We start from the raw sequence: 20,460 nt of genomic DNA, 5'->3' as shown, positions 1-20,460 counted from the left end.
TGGGCTTGAACTCTGAGCCTGGGTACTGTCCCTCAGCTCTTCAGCTCAAGGCCAGCACTTTACTACTTGAGCCACAACGCCACTTCTGGCTTTTTCTGCTTATGTGGTGCTGAGGAATGAAACCCAGAGCCTCATACATGCACGGCAAGCACTCTTCCACTGAGCCACCTTCCCAGCCCTCCTTTACTCTCCAACTCTGTCTAAAGTGACTATATACAGTGGCTTTACTTCTCATAATGCTTGCTTCTTTTGTTGTTTCTCCTTTCCAATGAGCTGTGAAGAATATACATTGTTCACATCTGACCAGTGTGTCATAGGTGGTCAAGAAGGATGTGTGTGGTCTTCTACAGCTCCTATTACTCATGGACCAGAAAAAGCCAGATGTCAGGATTCATTATCCTGACAGATGGGTCTGTGAAAGGAAGTTTATCATGACAGAAATAACCTAACAAAATCACAGAATCTTGCCACCTTCTTTTTACTGCTTAGGAATGTCTTCCCTTGAAATGGTAATAAAATATCAGCATATGTTGGAAATGGAACATTAATTTGATTTCTGTCCCAGACCTTCTGCAGTGTTGCATTATCATTTCTTATCTGTCTTTTTCTCTTGCTCTACTCCAGTGCCAAGCCCACTGTCCTGTATGTGTTAAGCTTACTTACTGCGCCTCAGGTTTGATTAGACTGATTTGCTTTTTTCTTTTTCCTTTTTCGGTCTTGGGGCCTGAACTCTGGGCCTGGACGCTGTCCCTGAGCTCTTCAGCTAAGGCTAGCACTCTATCACTTGAGCCACAATGCCACTTCCGGCTCTTTCTGCTTATGTGGTGCTGAGGAATCGAACTCAGGGCCTTGTGCATGCAAGGCAAGTATTCTACCCCAGAGCCATCTTCCAGCCCCTACACTGATTTTCTCAAATGCTTATTCTTCCTCTTTTCCATGGAGCCACATTGTTCTCTTTTTCAGAGATCAGTTATGACAACCCAATTTTTCTTCATCAACATTCTCTCCTTGTTTTTTTTTTTTGTCGGTCTTGGGGGGTCTGAACTCTGGGTGCTGTGCCTCAGCTCTTGCATGCAAGGCAAGCACTCTATCACTGAGCCACCTTCCCACCACCTTTCCAGCCCCCTCTCCTTGTTTTTATTCTTCCTTTGAACTCTTATTTTAGTTTACTCTTCTTTTCGGTGTGTGTGTGTGGGGGTTCCTTTTTTTTTTTTTTTTTGCAGTTCTGGGGCTTGAACGCTGGGCCTGGGCACTGTCCCTAAGCTTCTTTTGCTCAAGGCTTGTGCTCTACTGCTTGAGCCGTAGCACCACTTCTGGCTTTTTACTGTGTATGTGGTACTGAGGAATTGAACCTAGGGCTTCATGCATGCTAGGCAAGCACTCTACCACTGAGCCACATTTCTAGCCCTCTAGCTTACTCTTCTCCTTGTTTTCTTTCTTTCTTTCTTTTTTTTTTTTTGCTGGTTGTGGGACTTGAACTCAGGGCCTGAGTGCTGGGCCTGAGCTGCTTTGCTTAAGGCTTGCCAGCTCTCTGCTACTTTGAGTCACAGCTCCACTTTTAGTTTTCTGATTGTTAATTGGAGATGAGAGTCTCACAGACTTTCCTGCCCAGATTGGCTTTGAACTGTGATCCCGAGATCGTGGTTAGGATTACAGTAGGCATGAGCCACTTATGCCTAGCTTTCTCTCTGTTTTCTGGTTAGATTTTCACTCTCCTCTACTGTAATTGCTCAACAGATATTTATTGTTGTCTGTTGTGGCTTAGAGGGTTGTAGGCCACAACCCTAGAGCCTTCCAAGGGAAGAGACGTGTGAGGTCACTGTAGATCCCCCCTTGTTATTTAACTACTGAAAGTTTTTCCTTCAGATGTGAGGGTCAAAAAAAATCTTTCTCTCTGTGTGTGTGTGTGTGTGTGTGTGTGTGTGTGTCCTTGTCCTTGTCCCCATGTGTGTCCACGTGTCCTTTAGCAGACATCATTTAAAGGTCAGTGTGCTGAACCATGCAACTTCTGAAGGCCATTCCCTTCTCCACTTGACTTATTGGATACCTATGTAGCCACTGAGGCCCACTGCTTGTGCCTGATCTTCACAGAACTTGACCAACCACCTTGGCTGTGAACTTATCTGTATGAACCTTCCTTTGAACATATTTTTATGAACCAATTTGTCTAGTACTTGGTGTGTGCTATTTTTTAAAATTTTATTTTTTATGCTCCTGAAATTATTAGGTTGAAGAAGTAACTTAATCGTCATTCTCTCAAGTGTTCTACTGCTGTGTAGATGGGGAACATGTAAAGTTGTAGATCAGGAGAAGGAACATTATTTCTTTTCTGTTTATCATGGTAAAACCAGATTAATATTGGGTTTCACTTACTAAAATAAATGAATTGTTTTAAATGAATCACAACATATATATATATATATATATATATATAATATATATATATATATATTTTTTTTTTTGGGTCCGGTCATGGGGCCTGAACTCTGGGCCTGGGCGCTGTCCTCAGCTCTTCAGCTCAAGGCTAGCACTCTACCACTTGAGCCACAGTGCCACTTCCGGCTTTTTTTTTCTGCTTATGTGGTGCTGAGGAATCGAACCCAGGGCCTCAGGCATGCAAGGCAAGTGCTGTACCATTGAGCCACCTTCCCAGCCCTCATAGGACAAGTTTTGTTTTTGTGGGGCTTGAACTCTGGGCCTGGGTGCTGTCTGTGAGCTCTTCAGCTCAAGGCGAGTGCTCTACCACTTGAGCCACAGCACCACTTCTGGTTTCCTAGTGGCTAATTGGAGATAAGCGTCTTACAGACTTTCCTGCCAAGGCTGGTTTGAACAGTGATCCTCAGATCTCAGCCTCCTGAGTAGCTGGGATCACAGACATGAGCCATGGGCACCCAGCTTAGAAGACAAGTTTTATATTGTTAATACTGTTAAATATTTTAGGTTTGGTTTTTGTCATGATTTTTTTTAGAATGTATCTTATTAGCTAACTAGAAAAATTTAAGACACAAGTGAAAGGGGATCACATTTGTAATATAAATGTGCATATGTAAAACTTAAAGTTTTACAGGCACCGGTGGCTCACACCTGTAGTCCTAGCTACTCAGTTCTGAGGATTGCGGTTTAAAGCCAGTCCAGTCAAGAAAGTCCATGAGACTCTTACCTCGAATAAACCACCAGAAAAGTGAAGTGGTGCTGTGGCTCAGGTGGTAGAGTACTCACCTTGAGCTGAAGAGCTCAGGGACAATGCCCAGGCCCAGAGTTCAAGCCCCACAGCTGACAAAAATCAACAACAAAACACCAGACTTCAGGGTGTATAAGAAAGCAGATAAAAGACTAAGTCTGGAAATACAAAATTAGGAACCTTGGAAGGCAAACTAACGTGCCAGGAACAACCTTCCAGGCATTAAAGTCAAGGCTCTCGAATACAGGTTTTAAGGGCATTGGATTGCAATGAAAGTCTTTTTCATTGTGAGAAGAAGAATCTTTGGTTTCAGGTCTTTTGCTATAGAAATTAAATTTCTGGGTTGTTGGTTCAATTTTTGAAATTCAAAGATCACATTTCTTTGGGGGTGGTTTTAGTACTTGGCAAACTACATGTAAAGATAAACTGTCAACCATATATGAGTGCCACATATGAAAATGAATGACATTTGTGAAAAGTCCACTATTGACATATTTCTCCTAAGATCAGGAACAAAACAAGGATGCCCAGTCTCACCACTTCAATGTAGCATTGGAACTTATACCCAGAGCACTTGGGCAAAAAAAAAAAAAAAAAATTGGGAATGTTTTCAAAATCAAGATGGACTCATTGTGTCAAACACAAAATAGATTCAAGGAAGACCACTTGTGCATGCTTGTGGTATTACAAAGCCTCACTGAAGGCTAAGTAGAACTTTTACAAAAGACTTTTCCCACTTCAGCTTGCTCTGTGAGTTCAAAGACAGCTGAACAGATTTATAAGAACACTTGCTTTGCCTGAAACTGTCTTACACTGTCTTGAACTAAATCAACTCCGGTGAAAAGCCCAGTAACCCATGTTTTCTTTTTCTTCATTTTACTTTAAAAATTCTTGTTTTAGCTGGTCACCAGTGGCTCATGCTTCAAAAATCCTGGTTATTTGGAGGCTGAATTCAGTTTGAGGCTAGCCATACAGAAACATTGATGAAATCTCCTTCTCAACCAATAGCTTTGTGTGTTGGCACATGCTTGTCATCTGAGCTATGCAGGAAGCTGAGGCTGGGAGCATCGTGGTTCCTGGCTACATCTGGCAGGAAAGTTATCGATACCCATTTCAGTGGAAGGCCCTGGGCATGGTGACGCATGCCTGTCATGTTAGCTACAATGGGAAGTGTAGAATAGGTAAAACGTGGTCCTGGCAGTGGCCAGGATAAAAAGTGAGAGTTTATCTCAAAAATAACCCATGTAGCAGGGTGCCAGTGCATCATGCCTATAAAACTAGGCTGGGAAGGCTGAGATTTGAGGGTCGAAGTTTGGATCCAGCCTAAGCAGATAAGTCTTTGATACTCTTACCTCAAAATAACTACCTCATACTCAGGAGGCTGAGATCTGAGGATCACAGTTCAAAGCCAGCCCAGGCAGGAAAGTCTGTGAGACTCTTATCTCCAATAAAGCACTAGAAAACCAGAAGTGGCGCTGTGGCTCAAGTGGTGGAGCGCTTGCCTTGAACTGAAGAGCTGAGGGACAGTGCCCAAGCCTAGAGTTCAAGCCCCATGATGGACAAAAAAACCCCAAAAAACAAACTAGCTAAAAGCCAGAAGTGGAAGTGTGGTTCAATTAGTAGAATGACAGCCATGAATGGAAAAGCAGAGCAAGTCTGAGGTCCTGAGTCAGGCTTCAGTACCGGTAAAGAAAAGAAGCCGGGCACTTGGTGGCTCACACCTGTAATCCTAGCTACTCAGGAGGCTGAGATGTGAGGATTGTGGTTCAAAGCCAGCCCGGGCAGGAAAGTCCGTGAGACCCTTATCTCCAATAGAACCCCCCCCCCACTAGAAAACCGGAAGTGGCCTTGTGGCTCAAGCGGTAGAGCACTTGCCTTGAGCTGAAGAGCTCAAGGACAGCGCCCAAGCCCAGAGTTCAAGCCCCATGACTGACCAAAAGAAAAGAAAAAGCAAAGAAAAGGTAGCAAGACCACCTGCTAGCAAACATGAAGCCCTGGATTCAAACCCCAACACTCCCAACAGACAGAAAAATCCCTTGTTTGTGACTGGGGACTGAGCCCAGTGGTAGAGTGCTTGCCTGGCATCGATGTGGTCCTGAGTGTGATTCACTGTACTGAAAAAGAGAGCATGCATAAAACACAATCTCATCTTCCTCTTGCCTCCTGAATAGGCCAGTAGTTTACTGTCTCATGTTTGCAACTGTCATGCTTATTGTCAGTTGAACTTGTCATTTGAGAATCTCTATCATTAGATTGACAAAGCATCTAACTTGGATGATAAGAGGTAAAATTACCTATTTATAGATGATATTATGTTATATCTAGAAGACATCAAAGAAGCTCCAAACCTATTGAACCAATAAATGAGTTAATAAAATAGCAGGATATAGTCAACACACAAAATTCAGTTATATTTCTGAACAACCTGAGAAGGAATATCTATACAAGCACCAAAGAGAAAACTAAGTAGTTTTCCCTTTTTAGCCAAAGAAAGGAAAAACCTTTTAATGAAAAGTACAAAACATTGTTTAAAGAATTAATGCAAATAAGTAGAGACACATTCTGTTTTTATGTTAGAAGGTTTTATATTAAGGTGTTGGTACAAATTCAATGCAATCTCTGTTGAAAATACAATAACTATTTTTTTGAAATAGAAAAACTCTTTATAAAATTCATGTGTGATTTCAAGGAAGGGACACAGGTAGCTAGAACAATCTTGAAAAAGAACTCACACTTCCTGACTTAAAAATTTAGTACAAGCCGGGTGGCGGCGGCTCATGCCTATAATCCTAGCTACTTAGGAGGCTGAGATCTGAGGATGTGGCTCAGAGGCAGTCCAGGCAGAAAAGACTGTGAGACTCTTACCTCCAGCAAACCACTAGAAACTTGGAAGTGGCGCTATGGCTCAAGTGGTAGAGCACTGGCCTTGAGCTGAAGAGCTGAGGGATAGTGCCCAAGCCCAGAGTTCAAGCCCCATGACCGACAAAACAAAACAACAAAAAAACTTAGTACAAAGCTACATCACTTAAAGCATTGTACTACTACATAAAGGAATACAGATAGTAGAATAGAGAGCCCAGCAGTAAACCCCTGAGTATAAATAGTCAGAAGGATGCCAAGTACATTTATTGGGAAGAAGAAATTTTTTTCAACAAATGGTGCTAGATAAACTTGAGTATCCACAAGCAAGAGAAGGAAGTCTCTAGCCAGTGCTGGTGGCTCACGCCTGTAATCCTAGCTACTCAGGAGGCTGAGATCTGAGGATCGTGGTTCAAAGCCAGCCCAGGCAGGAAAGTTTGTGAGACTCTTACCTCCAGTTAATCACTAGAAAACCAGAAGTGTGGCTCAAGTGGTGGAGTGCTATCTCAGGCCAGAGTTCAAGCCCCATGGCCAATTAAAAAAAAAAAGTTTCTTAGTTCAGATGACAATCTCTTCAGAAGCACAAGATATAGCTGGAAATGGTATCAGATATCTAGACATCCCTTATCCCACTTAAATGAACACAAAATTTACTGTTACATTGTCTCAAATTTTAGGAATCATTTTTGTAAAGCTTCTTTTCTGTCAACAGTGTACATAAATTAGCCACTGATAACAATATACATGGTCTATACATAATTAAAATTATCTACTTAAGGTAAAATTTTGGGAGTTGTGATGTATATCCTGAATAGAGCTATGACATTATTAAAAATGATATGTATTAAGGAGGGGTGTACCATAGTTTTTTTTCCTTTGTCATTTTTTTTGTGTGAAAATACTGTACAAAGGGGTTACAATTACATGGGCAAGATAATGAGTACATTTCTTGCAAGGCATACACTCTACTGCTGAGCTACCTTCCCAGCCCCTTGAGTACATTTCTTATCAAGCATTGTAGCCTCCTCCTTTGTTTCCCCTTCCCATCCCTTCCCATCTTCCCCCCCCCAATCCTCCCCACCCAATAGTTTTAAGTTGGACATTTTTTCAGTTTTCAGTTATCTTACTATTTTTATTGTTATTTTCACAGAATTGTACAAAGGTTCGATTATTACTAATGTTATGAAAAGATGTCCTTTCTCCTGGAATTCTTTTTATTTGTGTGTGTGCCAGAAATGGAGATTGAGCTCAGGGTCTGGTTGTGTTCCTAAGCTTTATTTTGTTTTAGGCAGTTGTGGGGCTTGAAAATGGGTTCTGGGAGTTTTTCTTCAACTCTTCTTGTTCAGGGCTTGTGCTTTGAGCCTCAGAACCACTTCCAGTGTCCCTGAACTTCTTTTGCTAAAAGCTAGCACTCTACCACTTGAGCCACAGCTCTACTTCCGGTTTTTTGGTGCTTAATTGAAGATAAAAGTCTTATGGACTTTCCTGCTCAGTTGGCTTTGAACTTTGATCCTCAGATCTCATCCTGCTGAGCAGATAAGATTAGAAGCATGAGCTTAGTTCCTGTAATTCTTTATATCCTTGTGCTGTTTTATTTTTCTCCATATCACTAGTCAGCGTCTTACTGGGGTTTTGTTCTAGGGAACAAAACCCCAGTTTCACGGGGACAAGACTTTTGGTACCATCCCTTGTGACTAAGACAATGCCTCACATAAAGGTAACCTTCCACTGCTAGAAGCAGAAGCTTCTGTGTGTCTGCGCATGTGCCTTTGTTTACATGTGAGCATTTCCAATAAGGAAGATTGAGGCAAAGTGATAGGTTAGTATTTGGGAGGTGCTGCAGATTGCCCATTAAGATGATGGTCACACCACTGCCCTCCCACATAAATGTGCAGAGAGTTTTCTTTTTTTTTTAATTTTTAATTAATTAATTTATTTTTTATTTGTGAACATACTGTACAGAGGGGTTACAATTACATGGGCAGGATAATGCGTACATTTCTTACCAAGCATTGCAGCCTCTTCCTTTGGTTTACCCTTCACATCCCTTCCCAGCCTCTCCCCTCCCCCCGAGAGTTTTCACTGTCTGCAAACTTAGTGGATGAAAAGTGTATTCCTGTTGTTTTAATATGCCTTTATCTGGTCACTTGGAATTGGGCATATTTTCATTTGCTTACTGATGGTTTGCATTTTATCCGTACCAATATAATAATGTTTGGAATTTCTCAGGCACACAGAGAAGTGTGATAGCTTCTTGGAAATAGCCCAATTTTGCTATTCCTTTTAGGTCACTCAGCCAGAAGAGCTCAGAAACAGAGTACATTAACAAGTACAGACAACTTGAAGCACAAGAACTCGATATGTATGGCAGTGATCCACCAACCAGTGGACCAGGTAACAAGTTATTTTTAAATACCATAAAATGTATGAGTAGCCGGGCACCAGTGGCTCACGCCTATAATCCTAGCTACTCAGGAGGCTGAGATCTGAGGATTGCAATTCAAAGCCAGCCTGGGTAGGAAAGTCTGTGAAACTCTTTTATCTTCAATAAACCACCAGAAAACCAAAAGTGGCGCTGTAGCTCAAGTGGTAGAGTGTTAGCCTTGAGCTGAAGAGCTGAGGGACAGTGCTCAGGCCCAGAGTTCAAGCCCCATGACTGACAAAAAAAAAAGTATGAGTAATTTATATGTTAAAACATTATATTCTAAAATGTTTAATATAGTATTAGTCAAAGTAAGAAATCCATATTACTTTGTAATTCAGGGTATCTTTTGGGATGTATGACAGTTTTTTGTCTATCTTAAATATAGTTTGGAAAACTAATAATGGTTAATTTAGACACTTTAGACTGATGCATTGGCTCAGGTGGTAGAGCATCTGTCTAGCAAGTAAAGCTCAAGGCCCTGAGTTCAATCCCTAGTACTGTCAACAAAAGAACAAAACAACAAAGTTGTTAAAAGAGTCTTAAATAAAAAATTAAAGCAGAAATGTGTAAAATAAAAAGTAACAAGTCATTCTTAAGTTCCCCTTCCCAGGGGGAAGTGTGGTGATTTAGTTATCTTCCTAGTGTTTGGTTCTGTACCAGTTATAGCTTTGTGATACTTGTGTACAGCACTGAAAGATAGTTCTAGGGGTACAAAATAAGCCTGTCAGGTGAGGGAGAGTTGGGCTTAGAGTGGGAGGGTGGGTGGTAGGACATAGCAAGGCAGAGCGGAGTTAGGGTCGAGGGAAAGCTGTGCAGAAGCCTTTTGATGAGAGAAAGCCTGCCATCCAGCTCTGAAGGAGGGCCATTCTTGAAGGGCAGTAGGATGGGTGTAGGAGCCTGGATAATAGCTCCTCCTGAGAGGTCCCTGTTCTACTCCCCACAACCTTTACATGTGCTACTTTCATGGTAAAAGGGCCTTAAGGATTTTGAGGTGGCAAGATTTTCCAAATGGACCGAGTACAGTCTCATGGTTTTTGAGGGGAGCAGGAGAATCATTTTATGTAGTTTTAAGGAAATGCAGTGTCTGAATAGCATTGAGAAATGGAATCTTTCCTAACAGTGGGAGCCTGGCTCCAGACTGAACTCCTCAGGGCTCTTGTCCACTTGGCCGCTTAGAACTTGTCCTGGTGTGTCACAGTAAAGCCTCCTTTTTGGTTTGGGATATTTTTAGTGGTTTCCCCCCACCTCCATCCTTAGCTTTTCTACTGAATTGAAAAGACAAAATTCCTCCCTCTTGGAGTGAAGTATAGCTTTGCATGCAAAATACCACCCATCCTTGGAGAAAGGGACCTGTAATTATCTATTTTAAATATTTAATTTCATGGTTAAGCTAGAAATGCAACTATTCAACTTATTTTCTGTATGCATTATAAGACAAGAAATGCTGTCATGTTCTCTATATGAGCTAACGCATTGCTCATTAATTTAAATCTGTATGTACTGTCTGGAACTTCTAATTACAGAAATTTGTTTTTTAAAAAAATCTGGTCAATGGTATTATGTTGGGGTAGCCAAGGGAAGAGAACTAACTCTTTTTATGTTTCTATTTTTTCCTAGCTCAAGTAAAACCTTTTAATGTTAATAACCTAGGGTAAAGAGATTATGGAAAAAAAGAGAATAACAGATTTGGGGATATTTTTATGTTATTTTGGGCTTCACTTTGGCATATGTTACCAATTGATTTGCCTTAAATTATCCTTGATGCTTTTCCTTTTCCTTTGTTGTTAGCACAAAGCTGTTAGAGCCACACAGTTGTGAATGTTTCTGCTCTTACCCTGGGGCAGTGGGCGTGGAGGTGGGGCTTGTTCTGTGCAGGGTCTGCTCCAGCCAGTGACCTCAAAATGTCAGGTAGTGTTTTCTGTGCCACATGGACAAGGGTTATCTTTCAGACAGTGCGGCGAGTTTGACATTTTATTTCCTGTAAAATTTCTGTCTCTAAGTAGCAACCTTCAAAATGTAAGTCACAGTTGTATTGTCACAACTATCAGGACTCATGTAGCAGCAGCTTGGGAACCAGGCAGGGCTGGATGCGCTGTGCCTTCGCACAACATACAGCTATCTCCTTTTCTGTCTTCCTCAAAGAAACCTGTTACCTCTCCCCTCGCACTCACTCCCTGTCAGTCCCAGGCTGTTCCCCTGCCTTGCCCCACCATCAGGAGGGTCTTCTGCTTCCTGATTGTCTTTCTAGAGCGAGAGCAGGCTGGGAGGGGGTGGAGGAGAGGGAGGTGTGGTCCTGTAATGTCCCCAAGTCCGTGAGCCTAGGTGAGGGGTAGTCAGAGGCCTGGGAAGCCCGACCAGGCTGGACTTTCCAGGAGCTTTTTCTGAGCTCACAAAGCCTCAGGAAGAACATGTTCCCACTGAGGGGTGTTTGTTACATTGAAGCTACAACAGAACTCTGTTGATGAGATTGAAAACAAGAACTTTTGTTCAGATACAGGAAAAAGAGGTTGTGATGTGGCTCTGTGCAAGACTGCTTTTTTAGGCTTTGGAGGTCCTAGCAGCATTCCCGGTCCCCCCTCTGTGTGTGTATGTGTGTATGTGTGTGTGTGATATGCATGTGAACTTTCATACTACATACACACCACACACATAACACACATACTATCTATGCACGTACATATACCATACATACACACACACACACACACACACACACAGGAAAATAGGGTACTGGGATGTAAAGCCTGTGGCTTGATCCTCAGCACTAGAAAAGAAAAAAATACCTATAGAAAAATAGCCACACTTTAATTAGGTATTAGTAGAGTAGTTATGAAAGTCATGGCTGTGTGTTTATCAGATGGGACAATGGCAGGGAGGAGCTGTTGAGATAAAAAGAAGGGGAAGGGAAGGGGGGCAAGAAGAGGAATGAATTGGGAGAGAGACTGGAGGTTTAAGGGTTTACTTACTTTGGGAGTACAGTTTGCTTTCCAGTGAAAGGAATCATCCATGAATTTTGCTGCCTCCTCAGCTGGTCATGTGGGGGCAAGACGCCCCTTAGGTTTGTCCTGTAACCAAGCAGCGTGGATTTACAGGAGGACACTGATAGGTGGGATGGTTAGAGTGTGTATTAATTGTACACAGTGGTTTCTTTTTGATATACCTTGTACATTATGTACTTTGGTCATATTGACTTCCTCTGTTGTTCTTCTAGTATTTTTTTTAGCTAAGTACAGTTACCCCTTTTCACCATAATTGTAATTTGTAAGTTGTTTGATTTATTTAATGTCATTATTGATATTGATTTCTTTCAGTAGCAAGGAATATCTGGTAACAAACTCGTGACTTCTATTTAGTCACGTGACAAGTGTTGTGTGTCATGCGTTGGCTGCCTTAGGAGGCACGGCAGATCACCACCGTTGGTGGTTGTGATGGCAGGATGGAAGCTCTGTTTGCTTGTTTGCATGATAAGTAGTGGACTTTCAGGTTTGTAGTGAGCCTGCTTGCACGCTACATCTGTAGAGCATGTCATTGCATTTGCATGTGTGTAGGTATGCCAGATACACATGTAGGTATGTGTGTACATACATAATATATATATATATAATATTGCCTTGTTTATTTTGTCTTTTTTCAGATAAGATACAGCATTTTATTTGTTTTCTCTGCATCCAGGTCCAAGGCTGCCTTTGGCTAAGTTAAGCAATGTGACATGTATCACAGAGACAACTTATAAATATCCTGAGTTGCCTATAAATCGATGTAAGGAAGAGGTAAATTTAGTTTTACTATAATGTAGTTTTGCTTTCAGTCACTGTCTGCAGCCCAGCCCTATTGGCTTACAATGTGCAAATGGGCTGTGGGGTGTGGGCCACAGGGTGCGGGGCTTCGAGGTTGGCCCAGAGGAGGCTAGCCTGATGCTGCGAGATGATAGCTGCGATTTCCCTCTGCTCTGTGCTAGTTTTGGACCCACAGCCTGCCCTTTCTGTCCCTGTGCACCGTCGGCAGACCTGCCTGCTCTACCAGTGCTTCCTTCAGAGACTCACTGCAGGCTTCCTTAGGAAGAGAGCGTGTGCCCTGCGGGGTTTCCTTGATGTGTCACCCCTTTTCTGTTCATTGACTGACACATCATTTTATTGTCAATGCCAGGACAGATGGAGCTGTTGAGTGGTTAAGTTTCTAGTAAGTTAACATGTCATTAGATGTGATTAAAAGTAAGTCATTGGAAAAAAAAAAAGTAAGTCATTGGAAAAAAAAAAAAGTAAGTCATTGGAACCTTTATTAACTATACTAGTAGTAAAAGCAATTAGATAAAGGGATGTTCTAAATTGTTCTAAGTTTCATTTTATTTCGCTTCATACTGAATCATACAACTTAGAGTAGACATATTAATTTTTATATACCAATATTCAGATTAATTTCAATTCACTGACCATTATCAGTTGCTGTAAGAATAGAATGCTTACTCGGACTCTGGTAGCTCACACCTGTAATCCTAGCTACTCAGAAGGCTGAGATTTGAGGATTGAGGCTCAAAGCCAAACCAAGCTAACAAATATGAGTAACTCTTATCTCTAGCTAACCAGCAAGAAACTGGATGTGGAGAGCATGGCTCAAGTAGTAGAGACAAGCCATGAGTGAAAAAGCTAAGCTGAGGTCTCAAGGCCCAGATTTGAAGCTCCTGCCTTCATAGTACAGGCAAAAATCCAGGGAGGGGTTTGATAAATTCAGAATGGAGTGGAGTGGAGAATAGGGAACTGATGGGGTCAGAGCTAGGTTGGCATTTTAGGATACTCATCTAGAAGTAGAAAAATAGGAAGAAGTTAGTTGCTGAAAATTCACTGAGGAATTGCAAATGCAATTAAAAAAAATACAAAGCCAGGTGCTGGTGGCTCACACCTGAAATCCAAGCTGTTCAGGAGGCTGAGATCTGAGGATTGCGGTTCAAAGCCAGCCGGGGCAGGAATGTCCATGAGACTCTTATTTCCACTTAACCCCCAGAAAACTGGAAAACTGGCACTGTGTTCAAGTGGTAGAGTGCCCACATTGAGCTGAAGAGCTCAGGGACAACGCCCAGGCCCAGAGTTCAAGCCTACAACCGACAAAAACAAAACAAAAACCACTTGAGTGAAATAGCTCCATTTTCAGTAAGTCACATGCAAATTATTTACATATATATTGTGTATATATACATCTATACATGCACATTTTTTTTTTGGCCGGTCATGGGGTTTAAACTCTGGGCCTGGGCGCTGTCCCTGAGCTCTATTGCTCAAGGCTAATGCTCTACCACTTTGAGCCACAGCATCACTTCCAGTTTCCTGGTGGTTAATTGGAGATAGGAGTCTCACAGACTTTTCTGCCTGGGCTGGCTTTGAACCACAATCCTCAGATCTTAGCCTCCTGAGTAGCTAGGAGTACAGGTGTGAGCCACCCGTGCCCAGATTTGTATATAGAATTTTTAAGTGAATTTATATGCAGAGCTGTAGAAATTCCACTTTGGTGTTTTCTTTCTTTCTTTCCTTTTTTTTTTTTAGTGGTACTGGGGTTTTGAACTCAGGGCCTTATACTTGCTAAACAGGAGTTCTTACCATTGAGCCGTGCTTCCAGCTCTGATTTTTGCTAATTATTTTTGAGCTGGGATCTTACTTCTGCCCAGGGTATGCTTGGGCATAGCTCACCTGTGTTAGGTTTCCTAGTAGTTATTGCTGTCAATTTTGTCCTAATTTTGCAATATACTTTTCTTTCAAAATTCCAGATTATTTCTTTGATAGAAAGCAATTCTGTGGTAATTATCCATGGTGCCACAGGCAGTGGGAAGAGTACTCAACTGCCCCAGTATATCCTGGACCATTACATTCAGCGCTCTACCTACTGCAACATTGTGGTTACCCAGCCACGGAAGATTGGCGCTAGCAGCATCGCCAGGTGGATCAGTAGAGAACGCTGTTGGACTCTGGGTGGCTTGGTGGGTTATCAGGTGAGACATGGAGAGAAAATTCCCAAACTTTTCCTCTTTTTTTTTTTTTGTCGGTCGTGGGGCTTGAACTATAGGCTTGGGTGCTGTCCCTGTGCTCTTCAGCTCAAGGTGAGCGCTCTACCGCTTGAGCCACAGTGCCACTTCCAATTTTCTAGTGGTTTATTGGAGATAAGAGTCTCAGGGAGGGGCTGGGAAGGTGGCTCAGTGGTAGAGCACTTGCCTTGCATACATGAGGCCCTGGGTTTGATTCCTCAGCACCATATAAGCAGAAAAAAAAAAAAAGCCAGAAGTGGCGCTGTGGCTCAAGTAGTAGAGTGCTAGCCTTGAGCTGTAGAGCTGAGGGACAGTGCCCAGGCCCAGAGTTCATGGCCCCACGCCTGAAAGTCTCATGTATTTTCCTGCCTGGGCTGGCTTTGAACTGAGATCTTGAGATCTCAGCCTCTTGAGTAGCTAGGATTACAGGGGTGAGCCACAGGTGCCCTGCTTCCTCTTTTTTTTTTAAATTTAAATTTTATTGTAAAGGTAATATATAAAGGGGTTACAGTTACATAAGTCAGGTAATGACTTTTTTTTTTGTCAGTCATGAGGATTGAACTCTGAGCACTGTCCCTGTACTCTTCAGCTCAAGGCGAGTGCTCTACCACTTGAGCCACAGCACTATTTCCAGTTTTCTAGTGGCTTATTGGAGAAAAGAGCCTCACGGACTTTTGTGCCCAGGCTGGCTTTGAACCATGATCCTCAGTTCTCAGCCTCCTGAGTAACTAGGATTATAGATGTGAGCCACCGATGCCCAGCTGTTTTTTTGTTTTGTTAACAATGTTATCCCTCCCTCATTTTCTCCCACTTTTCTCTCTGTCAACCCACTTACTCCCCAAGTTGTAAAGTTCATTTCTAGCATAGTGTCTAGTGGACATCACTGTTGAATTGGTTTGCCCTTTGTCCCACCATTTCTGTGATTCCCCTTCCATTCCTCAAAACTGATATAAGACAAAGGGTACAGAAATAAAAAACAGTGACAAAATTTTACTTTTTAAAAAGTTTTATATTCTATATGAGTTGATGTTAGACTACTACCGTTTACTTACAGAACTGTAGCATAATATAAAAAACAGTGAAACTGGTAGATATTTGTAGCTCATGGTTGTTACACTGGCTACATGGCAGTTGGGAAGATGTCAGTTCAAAGCCAGTCTGAGGAAGAGGGAGGAGTTTGTAAGACTCCAACTCAAATAACAATTGGGTACAGTGGTATGCATCTGTCATCCAATTGTGACAGGAAGAGTAAATAGAGGAGCTGGGCATAGGTGGCTCACACCTGTAATCCTAGCTACACCGAGGGCTGAGATATGAGGATCGTGCTTCAGAGCCAGCCTGGGCAGGAAAGCCCCTGAGACTCTTATCTCCAATTAACCACCAAAGAACCAGAAGTGGAGCTCCAGAAGTGGAGCTGTGGCTCAAGTAGTAGAGCACAAGCCTTGAGTAAAAAAGCTCAGAGACAGAGCCCATGCCCTGAATTCAAACCCCAGTGCACGTGCCCCCCCCACAAATATACACAAATCAAAATTAAAGAAAAGATTAAATAAAAATTCAGGTATCACCAAAATAATAAACTAAATTTCTTGAAAATAACTAAAGAGGGCCGGGAAGGTGGCTCAGTGGTAGAGCGCTTGCCTTGCATGCATGAGGCCCTGGATTCGATGAGGCCCTGGGTGCTGTGGCTCAAGTGGTAGAGAACTAACCTTGAGCTGAAGAGCTGAGGGACAGCGCCCAGGCCCAGAGTTCAGGCCCCACAACCGGACCCCCCCCAAAAAAAAGAAAAGGAAAAAAAAAGAAAATAACTAAAGAATCTTAAATTTCTTTCTCAGTTGAATAGAAAGGAAATGAAAAATTTCAGGTTCGTGGGTTTTATAATTTTATCATTGCAATTATTCATTTGTATTCTTTTTTTTGGTCAGCCGTGTGCTTTAACTCTGGGCTTGGGCGCTGTCCCTGCGCTCTTCAGCTCAAGGCGAGTGCTCTACCTGTTGAGCCATAGCACCACTTTCGGTTTTCTAGTGGTTTATTGGAGATAAGAGTCTCACAGACTTTCCTGTCTGGGCTGGCTTTGAACCGCAATCCTCAGATCTCAGCCTCCTGAGTATTTAGGATTACAGGCGTGAGCCACCGGTGCCTGGCTCTTTCATTTGTATTTATTTATTTTTTTATTGTGAAAATACTGTGCAGAGGGGTTAAAATTACATGAGCAAGATAATGAGTACATTTCTTATCAAGCATTGTAGCCTCCTCCTTTGTTTCCCCTTCCCATTCCATCCTCCCCCTCATTTGTATTTTTTAGGGTGTCTTTATCCACAGTTGTTGGAACATGAAAACATTACCTTCACCTAGAAAATAATTTTAAAAATTACTTGATAATTTGACTTTGAATTTGGATCCTATGTATATTCTGAAATCCAATAATTTTTATTTATTTACTTTTATTGGTCATGGGGCTTCAGGTTCTGGGTGCTGTCCCTGAGCTATTTTGCTCATGGCTAGCACTCTAATCACTTTGAGCCATAGCTTCACTTCTGGTTTTCTGGTGGTTGATTGGGGATAAGAGTCTCATGGACTTTCTTCCTTGGGCTGGCTTTGAACTGTGATCCTCAGATCTCAGCCTTCTGAGTAGCTAGGATTATGGTTATGAGCCACCAACACCTGGCTACAATTTTTAGTTTTCTTACCTCCTGTATAAAATGGACATAGCCTCTTTCAATAGGTAAATGGCCATTTACGCTGGAATGTTTCCTATTTTTTCTGTTCCCTCCTCAATTTTAGGTAGGGCTAGAGAAAATAGCAACAGAAGACACCAAGTTAATTTACATGACCACTGGAGTCCTGCTTCAGAAGATTGTTAGTGCTAAGAGTTTGATGGAATTCACACACATCTTCATTGATGAAGTGAGTACTTACCCTTATTTATACAACACAGTGAATGTCAGTCATCAAATACTTCGGGTCTGGGGCTGGGAAAGTGGCTCAGTGGTAGAGCGCTTGCCTTGCATGCATGAGGCCCTGGGTTCAATTCCTCAGCACCACACAAGCAAAAAGAAAAAAGCCGGAAGTGGCACTGTGGCTCAAGTGGTAGAGTGCTAGCTTTGAGCTGTAGAGCTGAGGGACAGCGCCCAGGCCCAGAGTTCAGGCCCCACGACTGGACCCCCCAAAAAAAAACAAAAACACTTTGGGTCTACATATACTTTCTCTCTTGTGAAAGTGAATTTTCTGTCTTTTCTGTTTGCTTTGTCCTACAATATGCATGAGATACTGAGTAGAAAATGATGGTTTGTTTAGAGCAAGAGTTGATCAGCAAGCAGGCTGCAGCCCAGATCAGACCAGGTCTCTGCTCTTCTGAGATTTTACTGTGGCAGGTTCCCTCACTTGATTATGGGCTGTCGGTGGTGGCTCTGGCCTGTCTCCTAGCAGAGTGGAGTAGTTGCACAGAGATTGTAGCCTGTTCAGCCTTCAGCAGGTAGATTGTCTCAGCTCTGGGTTGGAGAGCGCTACTCCTAGTTGGAGAGTTTACAAGGACTTCATTATGTGTTTAAGTTTTTAGTCAGTCATAGGTTTTTGTCTAATAAAGCATAGCTCAGTGGTTGAGCACCCTGTAGTGCTAATAATGCCTGTGTCTGCTTCTGCCTATCTGATGTCTTGCTGACTATCAGCCTTTTTTGCACATACATAGGTGAATGATTCAGACAGTGTGTCCATAGTGAATCATCAACTGCTTTCTTTTTCAAATGATTGGACAGAATTTGGCTACGCTGCAAAGGCCTGCCTGGTAGGGACACTGGCAGTGGCTGGGAGAGGTACATTTCTCCTGCCCTTCTCTACCACAGGATTGCCTGCTCCATGACTGAATCACCTGGTGATTGAATGATGATGATGATGACAAGTGATTGGCTATTCCTGAAGTTTTAGGTTTATACACAGCACTGTTTTCATACTTTTTGGAATAATTTGAATTTATAAAGAAATAGATGCCCTAAAATTGAAAATAGCCAGAGAAGCTTAAAGTGAGTAAACTGATAACATTTTTTAGCTTTTTGAATTCTTGAAAAAGGATAAGCTAGCTTCAGGCAGATCCTGTATTCAGTAAACTTTTTTGAATAATTGATGCGAAAGAGCTGCCTTGTCAGATGCTTATAAGAATCATCAAGGACTAGTTTCTGCTCCTGGCCTTACTTCCTAGCCTGGGAAATTGGTGTCTGCTGAGGTATGCATTTCTGCTCAGGAAAGGCAGGGGGTAGGGAGGAGACTGATGGCTCTGTGGGCCAAAGAGCCAGAAGGAATGGCCTCAGGGTAAGAAGAGTGTATACATTCACAAGTTAAATGCAGGAATGTGTGTGTGTGTGTCTAAGAAGAGTGTATACATTCAAAAGTTAAATGCAGGAGTGTGTGTGTGTGTGTGTGTGTGTGTGTGTGCAGGAGTGTGTGTGTGTGTGTGTGTGTGTGTGTCTACCTGAACTTGAACTCAGGGCTTGGAGCTCTTATTCAGCTTTTTAACTCACGGCTGGCACTCTTACTACCTGGGACACATCTCCACTTCCAGCTTTTTGCTGGTTATTTGGAGATAAGAGTCTCTTGGGAGAGGATTTGTTTGTCTGGGCTGTTTTTGAGTCTCAATTCTCAGATCTCAGCCTCCTGAGTAGCTAGGATTATAGGAGTGCACCACTGGTGCCTGGCATGGTATCTTAATGTTGAGGAGAGATCACTTGATTTCCTTTCTCAGGGAGTTGGTAGGAGGCGTGTATTGAGGAGGTGCCTGGAGTTGGTGATGTGGTAGAATAAGAATGAACCTTCCTGGTGGTCTGTGAGGACTTCTGGTCATCATGCATAAATGCCAACTACTTTTGGCATTTATGCCAAAGTCTAATGACTTACTGTTATTCTAAGCAAAAGCAGGGATGAAGATATGCCAGTCTAATGCTAGTATGTTCCATGATATATAAAACTGAAGTTCACGGGTAGGCAGAAAATGGCCCTGAGAAAACTGGGCTGGTTAAAAGCAGGTGACCCAGAGCATGGCTAACATATGAGGTCAACAGGCAGCACCTCAACAGCACTGCACAGAAATAAATATGCACAGGGAGATGAGATGGAGATACAGAGGAAGGCATCCAAGAATCCAGACTATGCAAGCCTCCCACTGCAACAAGCCAAGGACTCAGTTACTCCGTGCATGGCTAGGAGAGCTCAGTACAACAGAAGGGAAAATAAAATTCTGAGCCCCATACTAGTGGCTCATGCCTATAATCCTAGCTCCTTGGGAGGCTGAGGTCCGAGGATCACAGTTAAGCCAGCCTAGGCAGCAAAGTTCATGAGACTCATCTCCAGTTAGCCATCAAAAAGCCGTAAATAAAACAGTGGCTCAAGTGGTAGAATGCTAGCTAGCCTTGAGCTCAGGGACAGAGCGCACACCCCAAGTTCAAGCCCAGTAGCAGCACACACACAAAATTCTATCTGGAGAACCTCCCTGTCTCACAGCGAGACAGCCATAGGTTTACAGGATAAAGCCCTCTCCTCAGGGAGAAGGTCTGTGTTGCATACCACAGTGCTTGATTTAATGGGACATACTAGCATTAGACTGGCATATCTTCATCCCTGCTTTTGCTTAGAATAACAGTAAGTCATTAGACCATGGTAGAAAGGGTTTGGCCCACAAGTCCTTGACAGGGGTGAGAGTGTACTTGGTTATCACTGGAGCCCTAAGCAGGTGCTGCTGAACTGAAATGGACAGAGCCAGTGAAGCTCCACATCAGTCCTCCCAAATACCAATAAACCCTAAAGAGAACCAGGTTTGTGAATAGGTGTGATTGCTTTCTCTTAACCCCTGGAAAGCTGCACTGAGCAGAGAGAACTGGTTAAGCTCCAGTCTCCCGTGGTGTGTAAAATCCCTTTTCCCACTCAGTGACGTGTGGTTGTCTGACATCTTGTAATGTGCTCTCCTTTTCTTCTTCTTTTTTTTTTTTATTTTTTTTTTTT

The 20,460-nt window shown here is 42.6% G+C and overlaps 1 protein-coding gene across 1 annotated transcript in view; it reads left to right on the top strand.

Moving 5' to 3' along the window:
- The window catches only part of Tdrd9 (tudor domain containing 9), a 91,769-nt gene that overhangs the window by 5,863 nt on the left and 65,446 nt on the right, over window positions 1-20,460 (top strand). The window contains exons 2-5 of the mRNA XM_013012848.1: window positions 8,328-8,434; window positions 12,138-12,235; window positions 14,221-14,442; window positions 17,257-17,379. Of these exons, the coding sequence (XP_012868302.1) occupies window positions 8,328-8,434; window positions 12,138-12,235; window positions 14,221-14,442; window positions 17,257-17,379 (550 nt within the window). The remainder of the gene's footprint in view (window positions 1-8,327; window positions 8,435-12,137; window positions 12,236-14,220; window positions 14,443-17,256; window positions 17,380-20,460) is intronic.

Source organism: Dipodomys ordii, unplaced genomic scaffold, assembly GCF_000151885.1.
Source record: "Dipodomys ordii isolate 6190 unplaced genomic scaffold, Dord_2.0 Scaffold2, whole genome shotgun sequence".
NCBI lineage: Eukaryota > Metazoa > Chordata > Mammalia > Rodentia > Heteromyidae > Dipodomys > Dipodomys ordii.
This window is presented reverse-complemented; position numbering and strand designations above follow the sequence as displayed.